This window comes from Dipteris shenzhenensis, chromosome 17 (assembly GCF_047967505.1).
Source record: "Dipteris shenzhenensis isolate YYH24624 ecotype China chromosome 17, Dip_SZ_1.0, whole genome shotgun sequence".
Taxonomy (NCBI): Eukaryota; Viridiplantae; Streptophyta; class Polypodiopsida; order Gleicheniales; family Dipteridaceae; genus Dipteris; species Dipteris shenzhenensis.
In genome coordinates, this window is record NC_141612.1 from 34,746,084 (window position 1) to 34,769,291 (window position 23,208).

General features: G+C 44.8%; 1 protein-coding gene across 2 annotated transcripts in view; it reads right to left on the reverse strand.

Moving 5' to 3' along the window:
* LOC147892032 (NagB/RpiA/CoA transferase-like superfamily protein) overlaps window positions 1-23,208 on the reverse strand; it is a 49,246-nt gene that overhangs the window by 24,580 nt on the left and 1,458 nt on the right. Inside the window, exons 3-5 of one of the 2 annotated variants that reach the window (XM_087388583.1) lie at window positions 16,984-17,053; window positions 16,647-16,751; window positions 16,417-16,512 (exon numbers count right to left, since the gene is read on the reverse strand). In XM_087388583.1, coding sequence (XP_087244709.1) covers window positions 16,417-16,512; window positions 16,647-16,751; window positions 16,984-17,053 — 271 coding nt within the window. The remainder of the gene's footprint in view (window positions 1-16,416; window positions 16,513-16,646; window positions 16,752-16,983; window positions 17,054-23,208) is intronic. The other variant, XM_087388584.1, reaches the window with a different exon arrangement.

Sequence of the window (23,208 nt, forward strand, 5' to 3'; positions counted from 1 at the left end):
AATGTACCCATAGAATCGGAGAACGGTCATAAGCAGGTGCTTGGTGACGTAATGTGTGTGCCAAGCATAACAAAGAACCTCGTGTCAGTAGGGAAAATGACTGAGAGCAATTCGGAGGTCTGATTCAATAAGCATGGTTGCACGGTTTTAGATACATGTCATGGCATGCATGTGGTGGCTCATGGACAGAAGGTTGGTCGCATGTTTAAGCTAAATGCTATTATGCCAAAAGAGAAGCAGGAGAATCTTGCCATGTTGCATGCGGAAATTTCAGAGATGTGGCATAAGCGCTTTGGACACCAAAGGCTACAAGGCCTCCCAGCCTCAGGCATGGTCATAGGAGTTCCAAAGTTTACAGCAGGTGTGCCATCGTGTGTGTGGTGCATGTCAATTTGCCAAACAAGCACGCAAACCATTTCCAAAGAAGGGAAAGAGAGCTCACAGGGCATTGGAGCTCGTGCACACAGATGTATGGACAGCCTTGCAGCCCAGCATGAGTGGGCTGAAATATTTATTGATGACTACTCATGCAAAACTTGGGTGTACTTCTTGAGGGAGAAATCAAAGGTCTTTGATAAGTTCATGCAGTTTAAAGCCAAGGTTGAGAAAGAGACACGACAATGCATTGTTACCATCCATTCGGATGGAGGGGGAGAGAATATGTCAAAAGAGTTCATCTCTTATTTGCAGCAGCACGGCATTAAAAGGAAGGTCTCATGTGCATATACATCTGAGCAGAATGGTGTTACAAAAAGAAAAAATCAGAGTATTGCAGAAGTTGGGCGTGCATTGTTGCATGAGAAAAACATGCCTAGGTACTATTGGGCAGAAGCGATGCAGTACAGTGTGCAGTCTATTTGATGAACAGAAATCCTATAGCGGGCGGCAGTACATAACATGACACTAGAAGAGGCATATAGTGGAGTGAAGCCCGATGTCTCACATTTGACAGTGTTTGGTTGTGTTTGCTATGTTCATGTACCTGAGGAGAAGAGAAAAAAACCTGATCCAAGGGCAAAACAATGTGTGTTTGTGGGTTATGCATCGGAATCAAAAGGGTACAAGTGTTACAATCCAGTGACTAGAGAGCTTTGCATCAGCCAAGATGTTGTGTTTGATGAGCTTAACAGCTGGTATACGTCACAGCTAGTAGTCTCAGATTCATGCACTGATATGCCTAAGATTCAGGTGAATGGGCAGCCACATGTTGGAGAGTCATCCACTAGTGCAAGAAGGGTTACTGCTGTTGGAAATGTGAATCCATGGTCCGGCAGGTTGCAGAGAAACTCAGGCAACAGAGGAAATATAGAAATGTCAAGAGTATGCCGGATGTGGCAGCTTTGGATGTACCACATGCTCGAGACTTCAGTGGTACAAGTTCAGCCCCCATTAGGCCAGAAATGCATGAGATGGGAAGTACAAATTGTTGGGGTAAAGGCACATTGCCACCCCTTTATTAAAGATATGACATCTATGACTGTCTTAAGACAGTCATAGGGTGAAAAACCTAATCCTAATAAAACTTAAGAGTTTGTGGTGTGGCTCATCACTTCACACCCGCATCTCTAGTGTCACTCCCCTCTCTCACTCTCTCCCCGTTGTACTTCTCCCTCATTCTTCCCTCTCTCAACTGGTATCAGAGCCTACCCTTCCCTCTCCACTCCGGTCTACCCACTCCCTCTACCTCTACCTATCCCCTCGGGCCTCGAGCCCTCAGCAGCACGGAGCAGCTCGGGCAGCAGTGCGAGGCAGTGCGGGGCAGCAGATCGTGGCAGCGCACCGGCAGCCCACGCGGGTGAGCAGGGCAGCGCGCACGGGCTACAGCAGGGTATTGCGCAGGCCACGCAGGCAGACAGGCGGCGCGCACGTACACGCAGGCAGCGCGGGGCAGCATTAGCCGCATCAGCACTGTACAATCGTGTACGGACGTACGGCTATCCGTACAGTCGTGTACGGACATACGGCTATCCGTACAGTCGTGTACGGACACTGTACTGGCGTCCGTACTGTACGGACGCCGCTGTACAAACAGGGAGCTGCGTCAGGAAACTGCGACAAGGAGTTGCAACAGAAAAGTACATTTTTCGAAACTTTTTTTTATCTGTACCCTGCAGAGGTACAGCAGGTACAGAAAGTACAACAGGTACAGCAGTTTTTTTTTGGGAGAAGAAGGAAAAGGAGAGAGAGCACTCTGCTCTTCATTCCCGGATCATTTTCAGTTCTCAAAACTGTGTGTTGAAGGTACAGCAAGTACCTTCGAGTCCCTCGTGCTTGAGGTGACTAGTACCACAATGTGTGGTTGATTGCACAGTTATCTTATTTCGGGAAGGTAATGCCTTGATTTTGCAGAGGACTTTTATGCTTTTTGCTGAGTGCAAATCTCAGCTTTTGGGTGACATTTTCAAAGGGCTTTTGCCTGGAAGCTTATGCAGTGTATGCCTTGAGGCAGTGTGGAGCCAGGGAGCCCACTTTGGTCTTGTTTCTGCAGTGTATTCAATGACATTTCAGCAGGTCACATTTTGTGTACGACACCTTGGAAAATCTCAGTTGAGCCACGCTTGGCCAGGGCGCATCGAGTTTACTCGGTCCCTAACTATCCATCGTTGACAGTGCTCAAAAGATTTTCTCTTCAGTGTTTGTACGTTGGGATCTGTGTTGTTATTGTGTACACAAGGCTGTTTATGCATTGCATTGTCAGGTGAAAGTGCTAGGAGAGCGCTGCATTTTGTATGCTACCTCAGTGTTGAGGTGTTTTTCACTTGGTACAGGTGTCAAATCAAGGGGCTTTTGCCCAGATTTTGCTTTAGAGCACTTGGGTCACTGTTTGAGACCTTCAGATGCCTTTTATCCCCTTGGCATAAGGGTGATTGCTTGGGATTTGTCCCATTTTCTGTTGCAGGTTTGTGACAGGCTGAAGTGTCTGGAGCCTCTTTTTTTTTTTCAGTGAACAAAACAGTGTATGACAAGTGGTTTATGCATATAAAATCAGTGCAATACCTCATCTGAGGTGGGAGAAGTGATCAGGACATCAGTGTTTTATGCTTGCACTGTTAAAGCACCTGTGGAACAGCTGCAGCATTCTGAAATTACTGTTTTATGCCTATTTGAGCACGGTACAGTGTGTCAGAAGGTACAGTAACTGGAGGGAAATTTTCTGTTTTGCTGCAGATTCTTTTGACAGTAAAAACAGCACTATTGTGAGTGCTCCTAGCTCTTGATAGAGCAGGTTTTTTCTGAGAAATCAGAACTTTATTCAGTCATTTTTTGACTTACAGGGAGTCAGGAACTTTCCTTATCTGATATGGCATCAGCGGGAAGTGAATCTTCAATTCTGAACATAAAAAAATTGGAAGGAGCACACAATTATGAATTATGGGCAGAACAGTGTTTGAATGTACTTCTACTAAAGAAGATTTCTAAGCCCATAAGGGTGAAGGGTGTCAAGCCATTTGACATGGCAGATGATGAATGGGAGGAGCTTCATTTGTCCGCAAGGGCAGCTATCATGCTTACTATTTCTGATACTCTTGTGTTCAATGTTCAGGCTGAAAAGACCTCTTATGGCCTATGGCAGAGGCTAGCAGAGTTGTATGCCCAAAAGAGTTCAGCCAGTAAGGTTTATTGGTTGAAGAAGCTGGTTGGTCTTCGCATGAAGGAAGGTACAACTATGACCTCACACTTGAGTGAGTTCAATGCCATCTTTACACAGCTGATTGCACAGGGGTTGAACCTTGATGAGGAGTTCAAGGCTACTTTCTTGTTGTGTACTCTCCCTGAGAGTTGGGACACATTCAAGACCACCCTGTCAAATTCAAATGTCATTCTTATGTATGCTGATGTGGAGAGCTCTCTCCTTATGGAGGAGATGAGCAGGAAAAACAATATGGGCAGCAAGTCTTCCAATGCTTTGCAGGTACAGGAAAGAGGCAGGACTCAGCAGAAGGGGAGATCTGCTAGTAAGTCCAAATCCCGCAGTCAGTCCCGTGGCAAAAAGGATATTGAATGCTTTTATTGTGGCAAGAAGGGACATGTGAAGTCTAAGTGCTTCAAGTTTATACGGGATCAGAAAGCCAAGAAGGCTGAGGCAATAGATGCAGGCAGTGGAAGCAAAGGCAAAGGCAAGGCCAAGGCAGATGACTTGGATGCAGTGAATGTTGCAGCAGAGGACAGTGACACTGACAGACATGATGTTTTATGCTCTTCTGCTATAATTGCACATACTTTGGTTATTGATGGCCATGACATGCACACCTGGCTCTTGGATTCAGGTGCTTCTTTTCATGTTACTCCTCATAGGGAGTGGTTTACTTCCTATACAGGTACTCATGGAGTTGTTCACCTTGGGAACAACTATGCATGTCAGATTGCAGGGATTGGCAGTATACAGATAGTATTCCCTGATGGACGCATGTTTATGCTTGATGGTGGTCGCCATGTGCCGCAAATCAAGAAAAATCTGATTAGCACTGGCTTGTTGGATGACAGTGGTTACCACACCACATTTGGGCATTCCAAATGGGTTATTACTGATGGCCAGGTTGTAGTGGCTGAGGGTTATAAGAGTGATACCTTGTACCCTCTTTATGTTTCCAGTGTAGGTAATCATGTTGTTGCCATAACCGAGCTGCCAAAGGTTTCATTGTGGCATAGCCGGTTGGGACACATGTCCGTTAAAGGAATGCAAGAACTGTCACATTTGGGTTATCTTCCGTCTCTTTCATTTTCAGATTTGCCTACTTGTGATCATTGCATTTTTGGAAAGCATTCTATGACTCCTCATAAGAGGAGAACTCCCCAGAATAGAGCACCGCTTGATCTAGTGCACACTGATTTGTGTGAGATGCCACAGCTATCACTAGGGGGTGCAACGTATTTCATTACTTTTATTGATGATGCCACACGCAAAGTGTGGATCTATTTCTTGAAGCATAAGAGCGATGCCTTAGATGCTTTCAAGAAGTTTGTCGCTCAGGTTGAGAATCGGACAGGTCGCAGGCTGAAATGCCTCAGATCCGATAATGGGGGTGAGTATGTGTCACATGCTTTTGTGAAATTTTGCGAAGCTAAGGGCATCAAACAGGAACTCACAGCCCCTCATAATGCATCTCAAAATGGTGTAAGTGAGCGGATGAATCGAACTATTCAGGAGAAGGTTCGATGTATGTTGTCTTATGCTGCATTGCCCCATGGCTTTTGGGCAGAAGCCGTGCAAACAGCAGTTCACATAATTAACAGGTCGCCGAACAAGGCTTTGGAGTTGAAAGTGCCAGAGGAGATGTGGTCTGGCAAGCCACCCTCATATAAGCACTTGCGTGTGTTTGGCTGCGAGTGCTTTGCTCATATACGCAAAGAACTGCGCACCAAACTGGAGCCAAAGTCTTCCAGATGCATCTTTATAGGTTATGGTGACGAAGGTGAAATGGGGTACAGGTTATGGGATCCCGTTAAACGGAAGATTATACGCAGCAATGATGTCATCTTTAAAGAGGATAGTGTACACAAAGAACCCGTGCAACCTATGGAATACAGGAGGGTTGTTTATGATGATGTCGGACAGCAAAGAATGCCCATTAATATGCAGCAGCAGGCTGCTGCAGATAACCCTGTTCAAGAGGGTATACAGGCTGAAAATCAGCCAGATAATTTTGCCAATGATGCACCACTGGATATGCCAGCAAATGGGGCTGTAGAACAGCCAGATATGGTGGTACAGCCACCCGTCATGCATGACGAACAGGCTAGACAGCAGCCTAATCCGGAACATTTTGTTAGGAGGAGCACCCGTGTACAACGGCCTCCTGACAGGTTTGTTCCAGGAGCCAACAATGTGGCTGATTTTATTATGCTGACAGATTGTGGTGAGCCTTCCAGCTTCAAGGAAGCTATGGGAAGAACAGAGAAAAGGAAGTGGGAGAAAGCCATGCAATCTAAAATGGACTCCCTACTTCAAAATGATACATGGGACTTGGTGCAGCTACCTGCAGGCAGAAAGGTTTTGCCATGCAAGTGGGTTTACAAAGTCAAAGTGGATTCAAATGCTTTACTGAGGTATAAGGCCAGATTGGTTGCCAAGGGATTTAAGCAGGAGAAGGGCATTGACTTTGATGAGATCTTTTCCCCTGTAGTCAAGATGACTACTTTGAGAGCAGTGTTAGCTCTTGTTGCTCATGAGGACATGGACTTATGTCAGATGGATGTGAAGACTGCTTTTCTTTACGGAGATCTCCATGATGAGATCTATATGAGTCAGCCAGAGGGATATGCTGTTAAAGGGAAAGAGCAGCTTGTGTGTAAGATCAAGAGGAGCTTGTATGGACTCAAGCAGGCGCCAAGAGAATGGTACAAGAAGTTTGATGCCTTCATGCAGTCCCAAGGGTATCATAGGTGTGAGACCGATCATTGCTTGTACACCAAACGGGCAGAGGATGGCAGTTTGATGCTACTCATTCTATATGTGGATGACATGCTGATTGCCAGTAAATCTCAGCAGGAGATTAGTGCTTTGAAGAAACAACTGCATACGTCTTTTGACATGAAAGACTTGGGTGATGCAAACCATATTCTTGGCATGCAGATTACTCGTGACAGGTCCAAGGGACTTTTGTTTCTGTCACAGAAGGAGTACATTGACAAAGTACTACAGAGGTTTAAAATGGAGGGGGGGAAGTCTATTAGTACCCCGTTGCCTCCACATTTAAAACTCAGCAGTAAGGACAGCCCCAGATCAGATGATGATAAGGCTGAAATGGCCAAGGTTCCGTATGCATCTGCAGTTGGTTCTTTGATGTATGCCATGGTTGCCACTCGTCCGGATATTGCTTTTGCGGTGGGAGTCATCAGCAGATATATGGCAAATCCAGGCAAGCGGCACTGGGAAGCAGTGAAAGGTGTCTTGAGGTATCTCAAGGGTACCAAAGACTTGTGCATATGCTATGGTAGGCAGGATGCATTGGTGCATGGTTTTACAGATTCAGACTATGCGCAGGGAATGCAGATAACCGGAAGTCTACTACCGGTTATATTTTCACATTTGCAAGAGGTGCTATATCATGGGTGTCTCGGTTGCAGAAATGCGTTGCACTGTCAACCACTGAAGCTGAATATGTTGCAGCCACTGAGGCTTGTAAGGAAGCAATATGGCTTACTCGGCTAGTGGGAGATTTGGGCATTACAGGAGATATGCCAGTTTTGCATTGTGATAGTCAGAGTGCTATCATGTTGGCAAAGAATCCGGTCTTTCATCAAAAGACCAAACACATAGATGTGAAATACCATTTCATCAGCAGGGAGGTACTGGAAGACAAGCGACTTGAGCTTGTGAAGGTGCATACTGATGATAATCCTGCAGATTTGCTCACTTAGAGCTTGCCTACAGAGCGGTTTGCACATTGCCGCCACATCATGGGATTAGGATGAGACCATTCTTATTTTATGGTCTTGTATACAGTAACTGTATATTGCTGTAATTTTTATTCTTTTCTCCCCTTAGGCACATTGGCCTTTAGGTGGGAGGTTGTTGGGGTAAAGGCACATTGCCACCCCTTTATTAAAGATATGACACCTATGACTGTCTTAAGACAGTCATAGGGTGAAAAACCTAATCCTAATAAAACTTAAGAGTTTGTGGTGTGGCTCATCACTTCACACCCGCATCTCTAGTGTCACTCCCCTCTCTCACTCTCTCCCCGTTGTACTTCTCCCTCATTCTTCCCTCTCTCACAAATATTGGTCATGATGTTAATGCTAGTACCGCTGATTTTGAGCAGAAAATCAGCCCACAACCTCATGCAAGAGGTACAACAGAAAGTTCCTTCCCTCGTAGGTCTACTCGGGTGAAATACCGGGTGCAAGGGCTTACCTATGATGGATTTGCATCCATACATCATGCATCCATGACCAAGGTAATACATGCAAAAGAACCAGAGACATTTGATGAAGCAGTAAGACATTACGCGACCAGATCTCAGTTATGCAGTTGGACTTGTCCGCCAATATATGCATACACCCAGGAAACCACACTTAGATACTGTCAGACACATTATGCCATATGTGAAGCATACCCTTGGCTATGGTCTACACTACAGGGCTGATGTAGAGCCAAAGCTATATGCATTCACGGATGCTGATTGGGCAGGATGTGCAGATGATAGGAGGTCTACTTCAGATTAAGCATTCATACTTGCAGGAGCTGCAGTGTCTTGGCTTTCCAAGAAGCAGCCAACAGTAGCACGATCATCTACAGAGGCAGAGTACACAGGAGCAGCTATTGCAGCATGTAAGGCAGTATGGTTATGCAGCTTGCTAGGCCAGCTTGGCTATGATGTGGTAGACCCAATCACATTGTATAGTGGTAATATTAGCAGCATCATGCTTGCTAATAACCCTGTGTTTCATGCCCGTACGAAACACCAATTCCTCGGAGAGAAGGTACTCAGTGGAGAGGTAGACTTGCAGCATGTGTCTACCAGAGAGCAGGTTGCAGATATTTTTACAAAGGCATTACCTCGTGAAACATTAGAGCACTTCCGACATGCTATGGATGCCCAAAAGCCTGCCTCTCTCATACTCCGCAAACCGGCTAACATGGGTGTCACATGTTAATGCATACATATTGGACATAAAATGTCTGATCATGCACACGTTTATGACATCCCCCATCAGCCTACTCAGACCTCCAACATCTACCTCACCCTATCTCCTGCTTACTCTTCACCACCAATGATATCAAACATGCAGCTCTCAAGCTACATGATGGCCGAGCCAAAGATCATGAGAGGCTAAGTATTGAAGGCACTGCACATGGGATTGGTACCCTAGCCCCAATCTTGGCAAAGCTATTCAATGAAGCGGTTTACACCAATTTTCCAATTATCTCAATCTACAAGGCAGGGGATCCCATGAGCCTGGAAAACTATAAGACCATCGTGATCAAATCCTCAATTATAGTGGAGAGGCAGGTTTATTGATAGATTGATTGATTTTTCCAAAACCATTCATTAGACCAAAAAATGGACTATGAGATGCAAGACTCTTTACAATAAGCCTCCAAAATGGTGGCACTTCTTATGGTATATAAAAAGGGGATATGCGTTGGTACAAGTAGAACACACACACACATGTGTTTATTTTGGTAACACTTCATATTACTGTGTGGTGGGAAACCTCAAATGAGGTAAAACCCACCATGAAGTATATAAAAAGAAAAAGGCACAAAAGAAACACCTATCAAAGGAGACAAGAGATCAACATAAAAGGACCAAAAAGAAAAAGGAGGAAAATATGAGATTATATGCCAACAATTGGCCACATAAAGACACTATCCTCAAGTGTGATCCCCTATTGTACCAAAAAACCATTGAGTGAAGCAATGATGCCATCAATAAAATGCAATTTTATTTGCCCCTTGTGATTCTTCTTGACAAAAGCAGGAAGGTAAAACCTTGGTATCACTAGGTCAAGACTCAAAAACTTGTTGCAACATAGGATGCATGTCCTCAAGAGAAAAGTTGCTTTTAGGTTCATGAGAAGCTACCTGTGTATCTTACTCTCTCAAATTCACATTTTGGTTTCTCATTACCATCATTAACTATATCCAAAGGAGATATATCCACCTGTAGTTCAAAAGACTGCGAGTCAATGACCGGAGAGCTCGGCTGAGATTCAACTCCGACAAAAAGAGACTACTGAACTGAAGAGGGCTCGCGAGAGTCGAAGGTATCAACACCAGAAGGTATTGAAGCAATCGAGGAAGAAAGAACATCAAGAGGAGCTGTCTGGGATGTCAGCAGCTGAGGTTCAAGCATAAGGGTATCCTGGAATGAGAGACCTGGAACAGATTTGACAAGGGAACCAAAGGAGACGCCGTGACTGAAGCTTTTCCTTGAGAATCCATTCTTTCTTATGCTTTCGCTGCTCTAGCTTATCAGACTGGAGAGGAATAAGAACCTGAGGGATATGCAAATTGCCCTTCACATTGTTAGATTGACGTGAGGGCAAGGGGCAGCTCCAAGCATGACACGACTCCAGCACTCCTGAAACTTCTGACCTGCAAGCAAACACAAGAACACACCAAACGTGAGGAAACTGAGCACGCTGCTGCTCACCACCCAACCATGACATCTACGGGATGCGATCCCGAATTAGGAGATGTCCTCTCCGAGCCACGAGCTAAGCTATTGCCACGAACTCCCAACCAGATCCTAACCAGCTTCTTGGTGTCCCATACCACTAGGTGGCGCTATGAAGCATGGGATCTGTTGCTGGGCCTTGGGCTACGCTATGATGCAAGCGCGCGTCCGCGACTCAATCTAGGATTAGACCTAACACCTGGGAATAAGACTTGCTCCTATCGGCTCTCTGAGAACTGAACCTCTGGGCCCCTTATATAGACTCAGGCCCCAAGCGCCAAAAATAGCGAAGACCTCTAACTGGTTCGTACCCTTGCCACTCAACCCGAGAATCAAGCCTGCCTAGCTCTAAGCTTCCCCAGGCTACTTGAGCTAGTCTTGTGTACCCTATACACGTCAGATACCAATCCGTGCACATGACATACTTCCCCTTCTCTAAGAACTCTCTCCTGAGTTCCCTTTAAAACTCGAGAATGTCCTCTAAAGGTTCTGTAATGTCTCCCATGTTGCATCCTCCACAACACAATCCTTCCACCTGATCTTGTATTCCGTGATAGTTCGATTACGAATCTGCCTTTCACGAACTTCAAGAATACTCTCAGGCTCGTATGGAATAAAAGTTAAATCTGTAACTTCTATTATTTCTTGAGGAGAAACAAGTTAATCATCCACACCCAATAACTCTTTCAGTCTGCTGACATGAAATACTGGATGTACTTTAACATCAGGAGGCAATTCTAGTCTATATGCAACTGGTCTAATTCTTTTAATAACCTTGAACAGACCACAGTATCTGGGGGATAACTTCGGAACCAAACCAGTACTTAGGCTCTTGGATTCCTTGGGAATACGCAAATATACCATCGTTCCTTCAAAGAACTCTCTAGGTGAACGATGTCTATTAGCATAAAATTTATCCCGATCTTGGGCACTTCTAATAGACTCGGCAAACTGTCTTGCATGTCTTGCAAGAATGTCTTTGCAGCATCATTTTGGATTCCCTTTAACCCAACCATAACTGGTGACTTAGGTTGAAACCCGTATAGAAGCATAAAAGGACTGTAACCAGTACTCGAATGCTTTGCACTGTTATAAGCAAATTCTATCATAGGTAGATAATCTTCCCATGAAGACTATCTCTTAGAAACGTATGCCCGAAGCATATCTTCAACCAATTGGTTGACCTTCTCTGTATTGCCATCAGATTGTGAATGATCTGAGAAACTCATACTTAGAGTAGTTTCTAACTTCTCAAAAACAAGTGTCCAGCAGTTACTTGTAAACTTCGAGTCCCTGTAGCTGACTATGTCAGAGGGCAAACCATACAGCTTAAACAAGTGGTCCACAAACTCGTGAGCCAGCTGAACAGCTGAAATAGTTGTTCTAGTAGGTAAGAATCTAGCCATTTTTGTCAGACAGTCCACTATGACCCAAATGGAGTCATGGCCCTTGCGCGTTCTTGGCAAACCGGTAATAAAATCCATGGAAATACTTTCCCATTTATTACCCGAGATTTGCAATGGCTGTAATAAACCCGCGCTTCTAAGGCATTCTACCTTAGTAACCTGACAAACCCGGCAACCCACCACATAGTTTTCTATAAATGCACGCATCTTAGGCCAATAAAAGGTATGCTTCACAAGAGACAGAGTCCGATGTATACCTGGATGTCCAGCACTAGGAGCATCATGACACTCCTAGAGAATCTTGGATCGAAGATCCAAAACATCTAGTACACATATCTTTCCATTCCGGAACAGCAAGCCATTCCTAATCATCCACTGACCTCCCGCCGCCTGTACCGTAGGTGGCACAATCCCTAAGTCCTGGTCAACCATGGAGCTCCCATCCTGGACTTTCTGCCAATAAGATTGCACAAAGCCCTCTCAAGGATTGCAATACGTCTGAGGATATTTCCATAAATGACATAGCATATACAAACTTGACTCGCCTTAAGGCATCCACCACACTATTCAGCTAACCCTTTCGATAACGTATTTCAAAATCAAAATCTTACATTAACTCTGCCCATCTAGCCTTCCGTCCCCTCAATTCAGACCCATCACATACATACTTGATTGACTGATGATCGGTCAATACAAGAAAATTTGAACCATACAAGTAGTGTCTCCAAACCTTCAGAGCATACACAACTGCATAGAGTTCTTTTTCTAGTGTGGGCCAACAATATTGGGTGTCGTTGAGCTTCTTACTCTCAAAAGCTACAGGTCTGCCCTCTTGGAATAAAGCTACCCCAATCGCAAAATCACTCGCATCGGCCTCTAAAACATAAGGCCGAGTAGGATTTCAAGGTTTCAAAAGCCTTGTTCAATGCATCATTCCAAGAGATCGGCTGGGTAGACCTGCGTCCACGACCTTTCAATATGTTTGTCAAGGGTGCCGTGATGTGTGAATAATCACACACAGACTTTTGTAGAAATACTGTGAATCCTAGGAAAGAACGAAGTTGTTTCACAGTCTAAGGGATAGGCCATTCTAAAACCTTCTGGATACGATCTAGATCAATGCTAATACCTTCATAAGAAATCTTGTGTCTTAAGTAAATGATCTCCTTCATAAAGAAGTCACATTTACTCATCTTGGCATAAAGCTTATGCTGTTTTGGTATAACTAAGACAATCCAGAGGTGGCCAATGTGATCCTCTAGCGTTCGGCTATATACCAAGATGTCATCTAAGAACACGACAACGAATTTGCCCAGAAAATCTCTGAACAAATCGTTCATCATTTGCTAGAAAGTGGCAAGAGCATTGGTCAAACCAAAAGGTAATATGAGAAACTCGTAGTGGCCATACCTAGTTCGGAATGCGGTTCTATCTATGTGTTTAGCATAGATACGGATTTGGTGATAACCCGTACGCAAATCAATCTTAGTGAAATACTTCGCTCCGGCAAACGGTCTATCAAATCATCGGAACGAGGAAGAGGGTATCAATTCTTAATTGTCACTTTATTCAATCGTTTATAATCTATACACATTCTCCACGAATTATCTTTCTCTTCTTTCTTAAGAGGACAGGTGCTCCCCAAGGTGATTTACTTGGGCAGATATAGCCCATATTCATATAATCTTGTAGCTGTGAAGCTAACTCATCCTCCTCAAGCTGGCTCATCCTATAAGGTGGAACACTAATATGTTGAGCCCCAGGTACTAAAGCTATGTGATGGTCTACTGCCCGTTCTGGAGGTAAACCTTCCGGTAGTTGAGCAGGGAATACATCCATGAAAGCATCCAACAATGTTCTTAATTCATGGTGTTCAAACACACTTAAATCATTCTTGTTATTAACAGAGACAATAAATGAAGAACACACACTGATACACATCATAATGAGAAGTGTTTAATATATTCCGAAGCTGCGTCGCAGATACAATAGGTCCCTGAGAAGAGGAAATATTATCACACTGAATACAAAATTGGGTGTCCTTATCCAAAAAAGAAAGAGTATGTTCCTTCCATCCAATCCGAATATCGTGGGTTTTAAACCGCTCTATTCCGATTAACAAGTCCACGTGCTCCAAGTGCATGACATAGCACGCAAGAGCAGCTGTGTAGTCTTGAATCCGGATAGAAAGCGCTTCAATCTTGCGATCCCAAAACTGCTTTCCAGCTGGAAGCTGCACCTCGTAGGTGAGGTATCGTGGACAGCCCCATCTTCTGCACAAGTTTATAATTAACAAAGTTGTGAGAGCTGTCTGGGTCAAAGAGAGTGTGAACTCTTTGGTCCCTAACTTCTCCATAAACTCGGAAAAGATCATGGGAGCTTCAGTCCCGACGCTTGCTTCTTGTTATTGCGCTTAGGACAATCATTCCTAGTGTGGCTCCGCTCCTCGCATATGAAGCAACGTCCTTCTTTCTTTAGCTTCAAGGTACGAAGGAAACGGGCATGACCATTCTTCACCTAAGTCGAATGTTTCTTGGAGGCATTGTCTAAAGACTTCGACTCCCCGGTACCAATGGTAGACTGGAAGAACTTCCTCTTGTTCTTCCCACCCGTGTCGACAACTGTGGTTCCCTTTGCGCTGGCCATGGTATCATCACAGATGTGCGTGTAATTCATGGCCTCTTGCAAAGTGGTACACTTGTTGTTCTTGATTTGTAACTTGTACGAGTCAGGCAAACCATCCACAAAGAAACCTAATAAGGTCACTGGATCCATCTTTGTAGCTCTCGTCTGCAAATCCCGAAACCTTTGAAGATAAACCTCAAAAGTTAGATTCAGCTTGAACATATCGAGGGCTTTGAGCTTGCCTGCAATATCGTAATCTTCCTCCTTCAGAAACTCTTTCCTGAAGACCCCTTCGAATTCTATCCATGTTGCAGGCTTGGGTCGGAGTTCCTTCCACCACAATAAAGCCTTTCCTGACATAAACCCTACTACAAACTGTATTTTCTTGTCATCCGGGTAAGGGTGAAACTGGAAGTGTACTTGCCACTTGTGCAACCAAGTGTCAACAACCTCCTTGGTAATAATATCTAGAGTGGGGAGCGATGCTTTTAGAGGGCTCAGTCTCTAAAAAAGCGCCCCCCTCCTAGCTTGGAGGGGTAGTGCTTTTTTTAGCATCTAGGCCCCCCCCCCCGAATCGACACAGCCTTGCCTGCTGCTCCAAGCTATGGCGCACCCCTTGACTCCCTCCTTGGCTGCAAATAGCCCTTGGTGCCCTCGTGGTCACTGCTCAGCCTGCCGTACCTGGGTTCAACTGAAGCTCCGCCTCAGCCCATCGCTTTCCAACGATCAGCCCATCGCTTCTCTCCTACAATCTCTCTCCCCTGCAATCGTTCTCTGCCCCTCCAAGTTACACCTCGCTCTCACTCTCACCTAACGCCTCAGTTCAACGTTGAATTCACTCACTCTCTACCTTCTCCTACCTTCTTTCCCTAATCTAAACCACCACCCTTAACGATGAACCATAAAGCACTTGCAGGGTAATGAACATGAATTTCGAAATTAGGACATACCTGGAGAAAAAATCGTCCAAAATTCTCGCAACAAAAGTTCCCACCTCAGGAGTTGGCTCTGATACCAACCCTAAACCCTAAACCCTTGCCACTCAACCCGAGAATCAAGCGTGCCTAGCTCTAAGCCTCTCTAGGCTACCTGAGCTAGTCTTGTGTACCTAGTACACATCGGATACCAATCCATGCACATGACAAAGCACGTGACCAATGTACCTACACTTGTAACACGCATTCGGAAAGGAAGCAAATTGTAAGGGAATGCGAAAGGGATGCGCCAAACCATAATCAATGTCTAAAGACAAAGGTATGGGCTGCTCCATATCCCATAGAATGCACATTTGTATGTCCCTGCTCAAGACCAAGAGATCCGCTTTGGAAGATGCAGCATTCTCCCTAACAAAGCTGCAATAGAGGAAATGTGCGCAAGAAGAGGTACCAGCAAGGCCTTTAGGGTGACCCAGATAGGACAAAAGCACATGAGATTCTTGGCTGGGTCGAAAAAGGGATCCCAAGGTTAACATACGCAAAATAACCAGCACCATGTACCCCTGCCATGTTGACCAATTGATACACTATATTCACAACAATGCAGCGAGCATAGTAGAAACCTTTGCCAAGGTAGACAAAACAAATAAATTTTATAGATGGTAACTGCTGTGCTGTCGTCCATGTGCGCAAGGTAGACGCATTCATGATTCTCCCCATGAAATAGAGGTAGAGTCCATGACGCTGCGCCTATCAAATACTATGGAGGAGAGACTCAAGGGGGAGAACCCGACACATCGGCAAACCTGAATCCTGAGCTTCCAAGACAGACTCCTCACAAAGACGGCGAAGAAGATCCAGCTGCAGAGACGAAGAGGGAAGCTCAAAAAATCAATTTGGCCATCTTGTCGGGCTGAGTGGCAGTCGAGAAATGAGTCACCCACTTCTTTCTGCCAGAAACTTTCAAGAGGACAGCTGAAGCCTGAGCAGATTGGAAGAAGGACATTGGGGTGCCCAACGGAACAGGGGCAGCTCAAGCAGACTGGAAGGTAGTTGCTGTATAGTCTACCACCACAGTGGTGGTTGGTACCTACTTCTAAAGTACGCTAGGCAATGAGCTGGGGCTAGAGGGCAGCTAGTGCTCTCTCAGTACCTGATGGATAGCTAAACAAAAAGAAGAAGATTGGACTAGTTGTTCAAACTGTTCATTCAAACATCAATAACTACACTTCCCAGTGCTCTACTATTTAAATACTCTGTCAATGAAATATGCCAATGCAACCTTGACATGGTGATCAGGAACTGGAACTGTGATTCACGAACCTGCTGAATCAAAACAGGAACTGCACCAGTAAGCTGTTGTGTAAATTTTGTTTCTTCCACAATAAATGCAAACTGATTGGCTGCTTTGGCAATTGCCTTCAACAAAAATTGGACAGGCTTTAGAAAATTTTAAAAAAAGCATCTGAAGAAGATCTGTTTTGACATCATAGAGACACAAGATGCATATACTCAGTAGAAAGAAATTGCTAGAAAAAAGATATGCACCTTACTTTCTCCTTGATAATAGATTCCCTGCCTTCCATGGTTTTCCGGCCAACAATAGCAAAAAGAGTCCCTTCTTGGATCAAGTCCGCATCATCAAATGCAAAATCCAGCTGCAAGCATCACAAAATAAATAACAAAACGCTAAGCACAGCGTCTTTCTGTAACAGCAGTGACAAATTATGAATGTTTCCTTGAATGAAGACAAGTCCATACCAACCATTCTTGTCATTCCAAGCCCATGTGCCATTTGTTATGATAAGATTTCCTTGCTTTATTCTAGGAACTTTTAAGATGTTTAACTGAATGATTAACATTTCCGCACGTCTGACAGCAATATCATACCTTCAAATTATCCTCAAATGAGCGAAGTGGTAATCCAGCTTTTGCAGCCTCTGTAGCACTGAAACTTGACCTGGTTGCGTTTAGAAACGGTTAACAAGGTGAACACCACATAGCACTGGAAAAACATATTTCCACATGAAGGAGCCCAAGAAAATGCAAGCCTACTCCTACAGATGTGAGCCTAATTAAATTGAAACAAGTTGTCAGCCAGAAGTCGTGATACAATGAAAGATGCTCATTTGTCATTGATCTCAAATTGAAGAAGACACCTGGACGATTACAATGGCTGCATGCTACTCATAACTACGAAATGTGAAGTTCCAGACTTCTCTACAATGCGAATGTGTGCAATGCATGCATAATTTGTATGCTGATTGGCCCTCCAATGGGGAAGAGCACCCTCATGAGAGTACTTGTTTCTATTTCGACCTACATGCAAGGTTGGAGAGAGAAGGCGGATGAATGCAACGTGAATGAAGAATGCTACATCAGATTCACAATGAAAGGGTGATACCCTTTCATTAATGTCCCTTAAGATCACTCAAGTTCCATCTTCCTGTTTACACCTACCCTTAGCCTATGACCCATGCATCTACCATTCAATGCACCCTTCCCTTCCTATTGCCCCTAGGACCTAGACACGTGTGTGCACATTTTTATTAATAGAATCTGAAACCGGCCTCTAATCACTCAGAGGGCAGTGGAACTAAACCTTTAATCACTTCAGCACTTATTTACAGTTCACAAAGCATATATCACAACCATTAACCATTGCATGATCACCATTTGGCATTTACCCATTTGTTCACAAACAAAACCACTGAAAAAGGGATGGAGGCTAGAATGCACTTGCTCAACAAACATAGACAAGTGCACCCGATTGGCCCCAAACACTGTGGCGCCCCTTTCGGTATTTCTTTATATTTCACAGTGAAATGATTACAAGTTGCATCTGGGAGACCTTCCCTGCAACTGAGCACACGGCTCCAATTCACTGAGCCTTCGCAAGGCTTTCAAGCATAGAACAGCATCACATAAGTGCACTTAACCCATAGGCTCAATCCAAAGGCATTCTCTTTTCCGAGTGCAATTCCATTGGCTGTCCAGATGCAATCACATTGCACCCCAGCAACACTCTCTTTGAGTGGTTTCCAGATGGCATTCACAAAGCTTTTCAAAGCTCCAAAATAAAATCAGCAAAGTACCCAACCAAAGAATGACTCATGTAGCACTGCCTCGGCACCTGTGAACCAAGAAAGAGGCGGCACACGAGGCCAACCAATAGCTTATGGCAAAAAGAAATTGCAGCAGCAAAATCACAACTCACCAAGCCCTGAAAACTCGAACCAAGTCCTCAATCGCCAGGAGGACATAGTAGCCAATGCTCGATTGCATACTCAGCTAAAGAGGAGTGCAAAGGCATGAAGAAAGAGCATTAACAAGAGCCGACCAGCAAGAATTCCATTGAAAAATGCGAAAAGAAGCACTTCTGTCGCGAAGAAGTGGGAGTTCTTGGGCTCAAAAGAAGCGTGCTTCAGAGAGAAATGCATTGAGAAGGTTTTGGAGAAGTTTCATCGCTGGAAAGTCCTCCAAAACTGAGAAAAATCAGTCAACCAGCGCGTGGGACCACTCGAAATTCAACAGAAAGCTATAGCTTTGCAAGAGGAGAGGCCCAAGAGGCTATAAAAGCAAAAAGGTCCAGAAAAAGCCACTTTTGCAAATTCGACCAGCAAAAGAAGTGCTCACCTCTGCTCATTCTACCAAACGCACAGAGGGAAAAGCATATCACTGCGAAGGGGAGGCAGAGGGGAAGCCATCGGGCCGAACGTGAGTCGAGGAATCCAAACGGGTAAGGAGTTATGAAGAAAAACGGAATTCAGCTCAAGGAGGCTGAAAAACCAGTCCAAAATCTCAACAAAGGGAGAAGATGAGAGAGAAAACCACACATGTGAAGTTTAGAAGACCCAGGAAGGTCCCAGAATGGCAAAGGAGCATGTAGAAGGCACAGAGCCACCTCGAACTCTAAGGAGGCCACTGAAGGTACATGGCCCTCTAGGGGACCCATTAAAAATGCCACATCATCATTTCCCAACAACCACTCTTTTAATTCCTTGGAATGTCTTTGGGCCTAGGGATTAATTACGCTTATGTGCTAGGCACCATGCCGCATTTAATTACACATTATTAAGCCCACGCTTGAACTTTTAAAACCAAAGTTGTCAGTCTTGTAGTACATTAAAGTACTTAGAATTTCACGCCCCCATGACATACCCCTCTCTTGAAACAGCAAACCACAGTTTGCTGCCCCAAAACACAGGAGCAAGCATGAAATATACCATGAAAGAGTATACAAGAAAGCCACAGCTATAGTATACAAAGACAGTGAAAATATGGCTAGGAGAGGCATGCATCCATCCATATAGACTGCTCAAAATCTATGTGATCGTCGGCAATCACTAGTCAAGATGCATCAATATCATGAAGTCTCACAGCAGAAATACTGTGTCAGCTCAGTATCTCGGATGAAACATACAATGTCATCAAGCGACCTCATGAAATCACGGTGAGCCTGTCTGTACGAAGGGAGTGGAGGTGCTACCCCCTTAGTAATGCTCCAGACGCTTGCTCTGCTGAACTACCTGTAGGAGCCCGGACCGCAGTCGGCTCTAACTAGAAAGCATCAAGGTAAAGCTGCAATATCCCAGGTGAAATCTGAAATAAAAGCAGTCCTTTCTCTATGTAAAGCAGAAAGAGTAGAGCCTTCCTGAACTGGTTGGCTGTCCTCTTTGACAAAAATCAAGTACGTTGAAATATGACGCTTTATTACATTGGAAATACAAGAAGTTGAAACTACAGGGATGGACTCCCCTTTCAACTTTACATCAAGTACATGATTTTTGCCTCTATGAGTTAAAGAAATCTTCTTGTTTCTCATCTGCACATCCGCCCCCACCTTGTACATCCAAGGCATCCCAAGCAAAGCATTACACTCTAGCAAAAGCATAATGTAGAAGTCCTCTGTATCCTGATATCCCTGGATATGCATCCTCAACTTGCCAAATTCCAATGATAGGAGTAACAGGTGTGTTGAGTTCAGGGTTGTCTAGGCTGGATTTCCAGCCTCTTGTGATTGGGAAGCCTCCATGATGATAGCCAGGAGTGGGAAAGAGAGCTGAGGGAAATCAAATAGCCTACAAAGGGCAAGAGGGAGCAGGGCAGCAGCTTTCTAGGGTTGGGAGACAAATTTGAAGCCTAGGCGACAAGCAGGGCAAGGCTAGATGCAAGATCTCTCACTAGGCAGCATCTTAGGAAGGCTATAAGGCTGACTGGTTCCTGATGTGTGGCCTCATGTAGGCCTTAAGTCTCCTTTATGGGCTCTGGGAAGTTGGATTTAACCCTTCACCTGCTTTTAGCAAATGGGATTGTCTAGGTGCTAAATCTATAGCATGCAGCCCTAATCCTGGCTTCGCCAATCTGGGAAAACCACTCCCCAAGAAAAGCAAACTTGCTTTTCCTAAAAAGCAGCCCTCCCCCTGCTTTAGGAACCCCTAAAGCAATTCCTGGCATCCAACCGTGTTTTAGGAGACTTGGCCAAGCCTCTCCAAGAATATCCAGCCTATTCCAAACTCAACCCTATCTTCATCTGCTGTCCAATCATAGACAGCAGTCCAAGACTCAAACAGCTCTCTACCAAGCTTGCTGTCCAAGTTTCCCAGCCAAGCAACCTATGCATAGCCCAGAGGGTTCCAGAGGCCCAATCCTTAGTCTAGAACACCTCAAGATCAACCTTGCGCTGACCTATAAGCCAGTCGCCCTTCAAGAACATACCCCAAGACCTTTTCTCAAAGTTTGACAATCCACAGAAGGATTGTGCAAGTCCAGAGCTAGAGATCAGGCAACCACCCCAAGCTAGAGATTAGGCAACCACCCAACCGTAGTCAATCCCAGGTAAGACTACTCATCCCATATTAACGCAGCCCCAGCCAATCCAGGTGTCTTTAGGGAGACACAAGCTTGGATGTGGGTCTCAACCAAGTTGGGTCTCTCAGGAGGCCCCACTCCTGAGAATGATCCCAAGTGAGTAATGGCCCTCACTTATATAGGCATAGGATGTCCTAGGTGTCTCGAGACTCGGACCCGCTATTTATAGCATATGTTCTAGGCGCCCTAACTGTCCCAGGGTTAGGCGCATATCCACAATTGTCAATTTAAGGCCGCGAAGGGATTTTAGGTGTGTGTTATAATTACATGATAAGTTTTAGCCCCTAGTATGGCCTTGTAGGTCACCTGCACCTCCCGTGAAGACAATATGCGTGGTCATGGAGGAGACTAAAGATCAACGGGAGCCTCATACGTTCACCAATCGGGAGTTCAACCTGACTACCATAAGAAGTAGTCTTGGATCTCAAAATCCCAAGCCATGGGTCAAAGTTCGTTCATTGGCTCCACAATACTATTCCTCGACTAGTGATCTTGGCAGTATAGATGGCTCGAAGGATTCACCGAGGTGGCGAAGTGTATGTGGTCTACATAAACTCAACCGCATCCACTCCAATCACAACCCGGATTATTGCTTCAAACAGGCAACCGTCAGACCTTGAATGCAGCCAAGTTTAAGCGCAGGGGCTCCCACGAGGCACCATGGATCAAAAAGGACTTCTTTACAAATTATCCTCACCTCCTTTCAGCATATAAGGAGGTTTTTCACTTACCCTAGTCCTAATTTCAGTAGAAGGGGATGTCATGGGAAGATGCAGCCCATGGCACGCTGTCTGCGGACAGCGCTTGCAGACTGCCGGCTGCCACATGGTAGCCAGCCACATGGCCGTCAGTTACCAGGTCTGCTACCAACCAGGGCGGTGGCAGCCTGGTCAGCTAGACCCGACCCTGGGTTGGCCAGGTCAGCCAGGTCTCGTCAGTTGTACACAGCCCTTTGGGCTGCCATAAATAAAGAAATATTATCTTCTTCAAAGGCCCCTATTTCCCCCTCAGTTCTTGCACTCAACCACTTCCAATTGTGTTTATGAGTGCCTGTTCTCTTAGTTCTATCTCTATTTCAGTCAGCAGGTTGTAGGAGAGAGTGATTACAACACATACGCATCCATTTATACAAAGGTGTAGCAGGGACTTGCTACTACGACATCCCCACCAACACCATTGGCACACAACAATGGATGTAACCCATAGCATAGACATACACCCAGATACAATGCATCTGTTTATACAAACACCTTTGAAGTGAGATTCTATCTGCACTTAAAGATGAAGAGCAGACTCAGCCCTGGTGAAGGCTAGCACTAAAGGAGAGGCTAATCAAGAATGTATGAACATTCTCATCATCCAAGCTATGACTCCTCTCAAGATGAGTATTCATTATAGTCTCTCCCGAACTGTAATAGCATGTTTTAACGTTTCCCCCTCATATGAACTCTGTTTCTCAGCCTGTCTGCTGCAACGCACAAACCACTATCGTTGCACATAAATTTGCTACTTGCTTTCACCCCTAGGATGAAATTGCTGGTCATTAGCTGCTGACCTAAGCATTCTCGAATTGTGATTCCTCCACCATGAATATCTTTCTCATAGCAATCTGCAGAAGTGCGTCCTTCCTGCAATGCTCTACCCTTCAAAATACTTGGAGCTTTGCACCTCTTCTTGGACATCGCTGAGTATATAGATCTTTGTTATGTTCTTGGAAATTACACTTTGATTTTTTGCTCCCTCAATTGCGATTTGCTTCAGGACGACCTCAGCTTGGATGCACCTGTAAATTGTGATTTGGTAAGGATTACACCTATTATCTCCCTGAATTGCGACTTGCTCCCAGTCTCTTCCTATGCTTTCATAAATTGCAATTTGTTTGTTGTACTTGAGCAATTCAGCAGGGGGACATGCGGTTGACACTTATGGAGGTGCTATGGGCTTTGGACATTTTATCAGCTAGCTTTGGTGTTGAGATTGGATAAGTCCTGATTCCCAAGGTGTTTCTTGTGCAATGTGCAAGGAAACGTAGGAGATCGGTTTGAAGATTTGAAGTGAATCGTATTCCAACTTGTTACATAGTTAAATTTTTCTCCATCTTGGTGGTTCTACAGAGCTTTGTTCCAAGAGACCCCTGAGACCCTGCACTAATGCACACATATGCAAATACTACACATGTTACAAACCATGATTACATTAGCAATATAGACAAATAGAGAGAGAGAGAGAGAGAGAGAGAGAGAG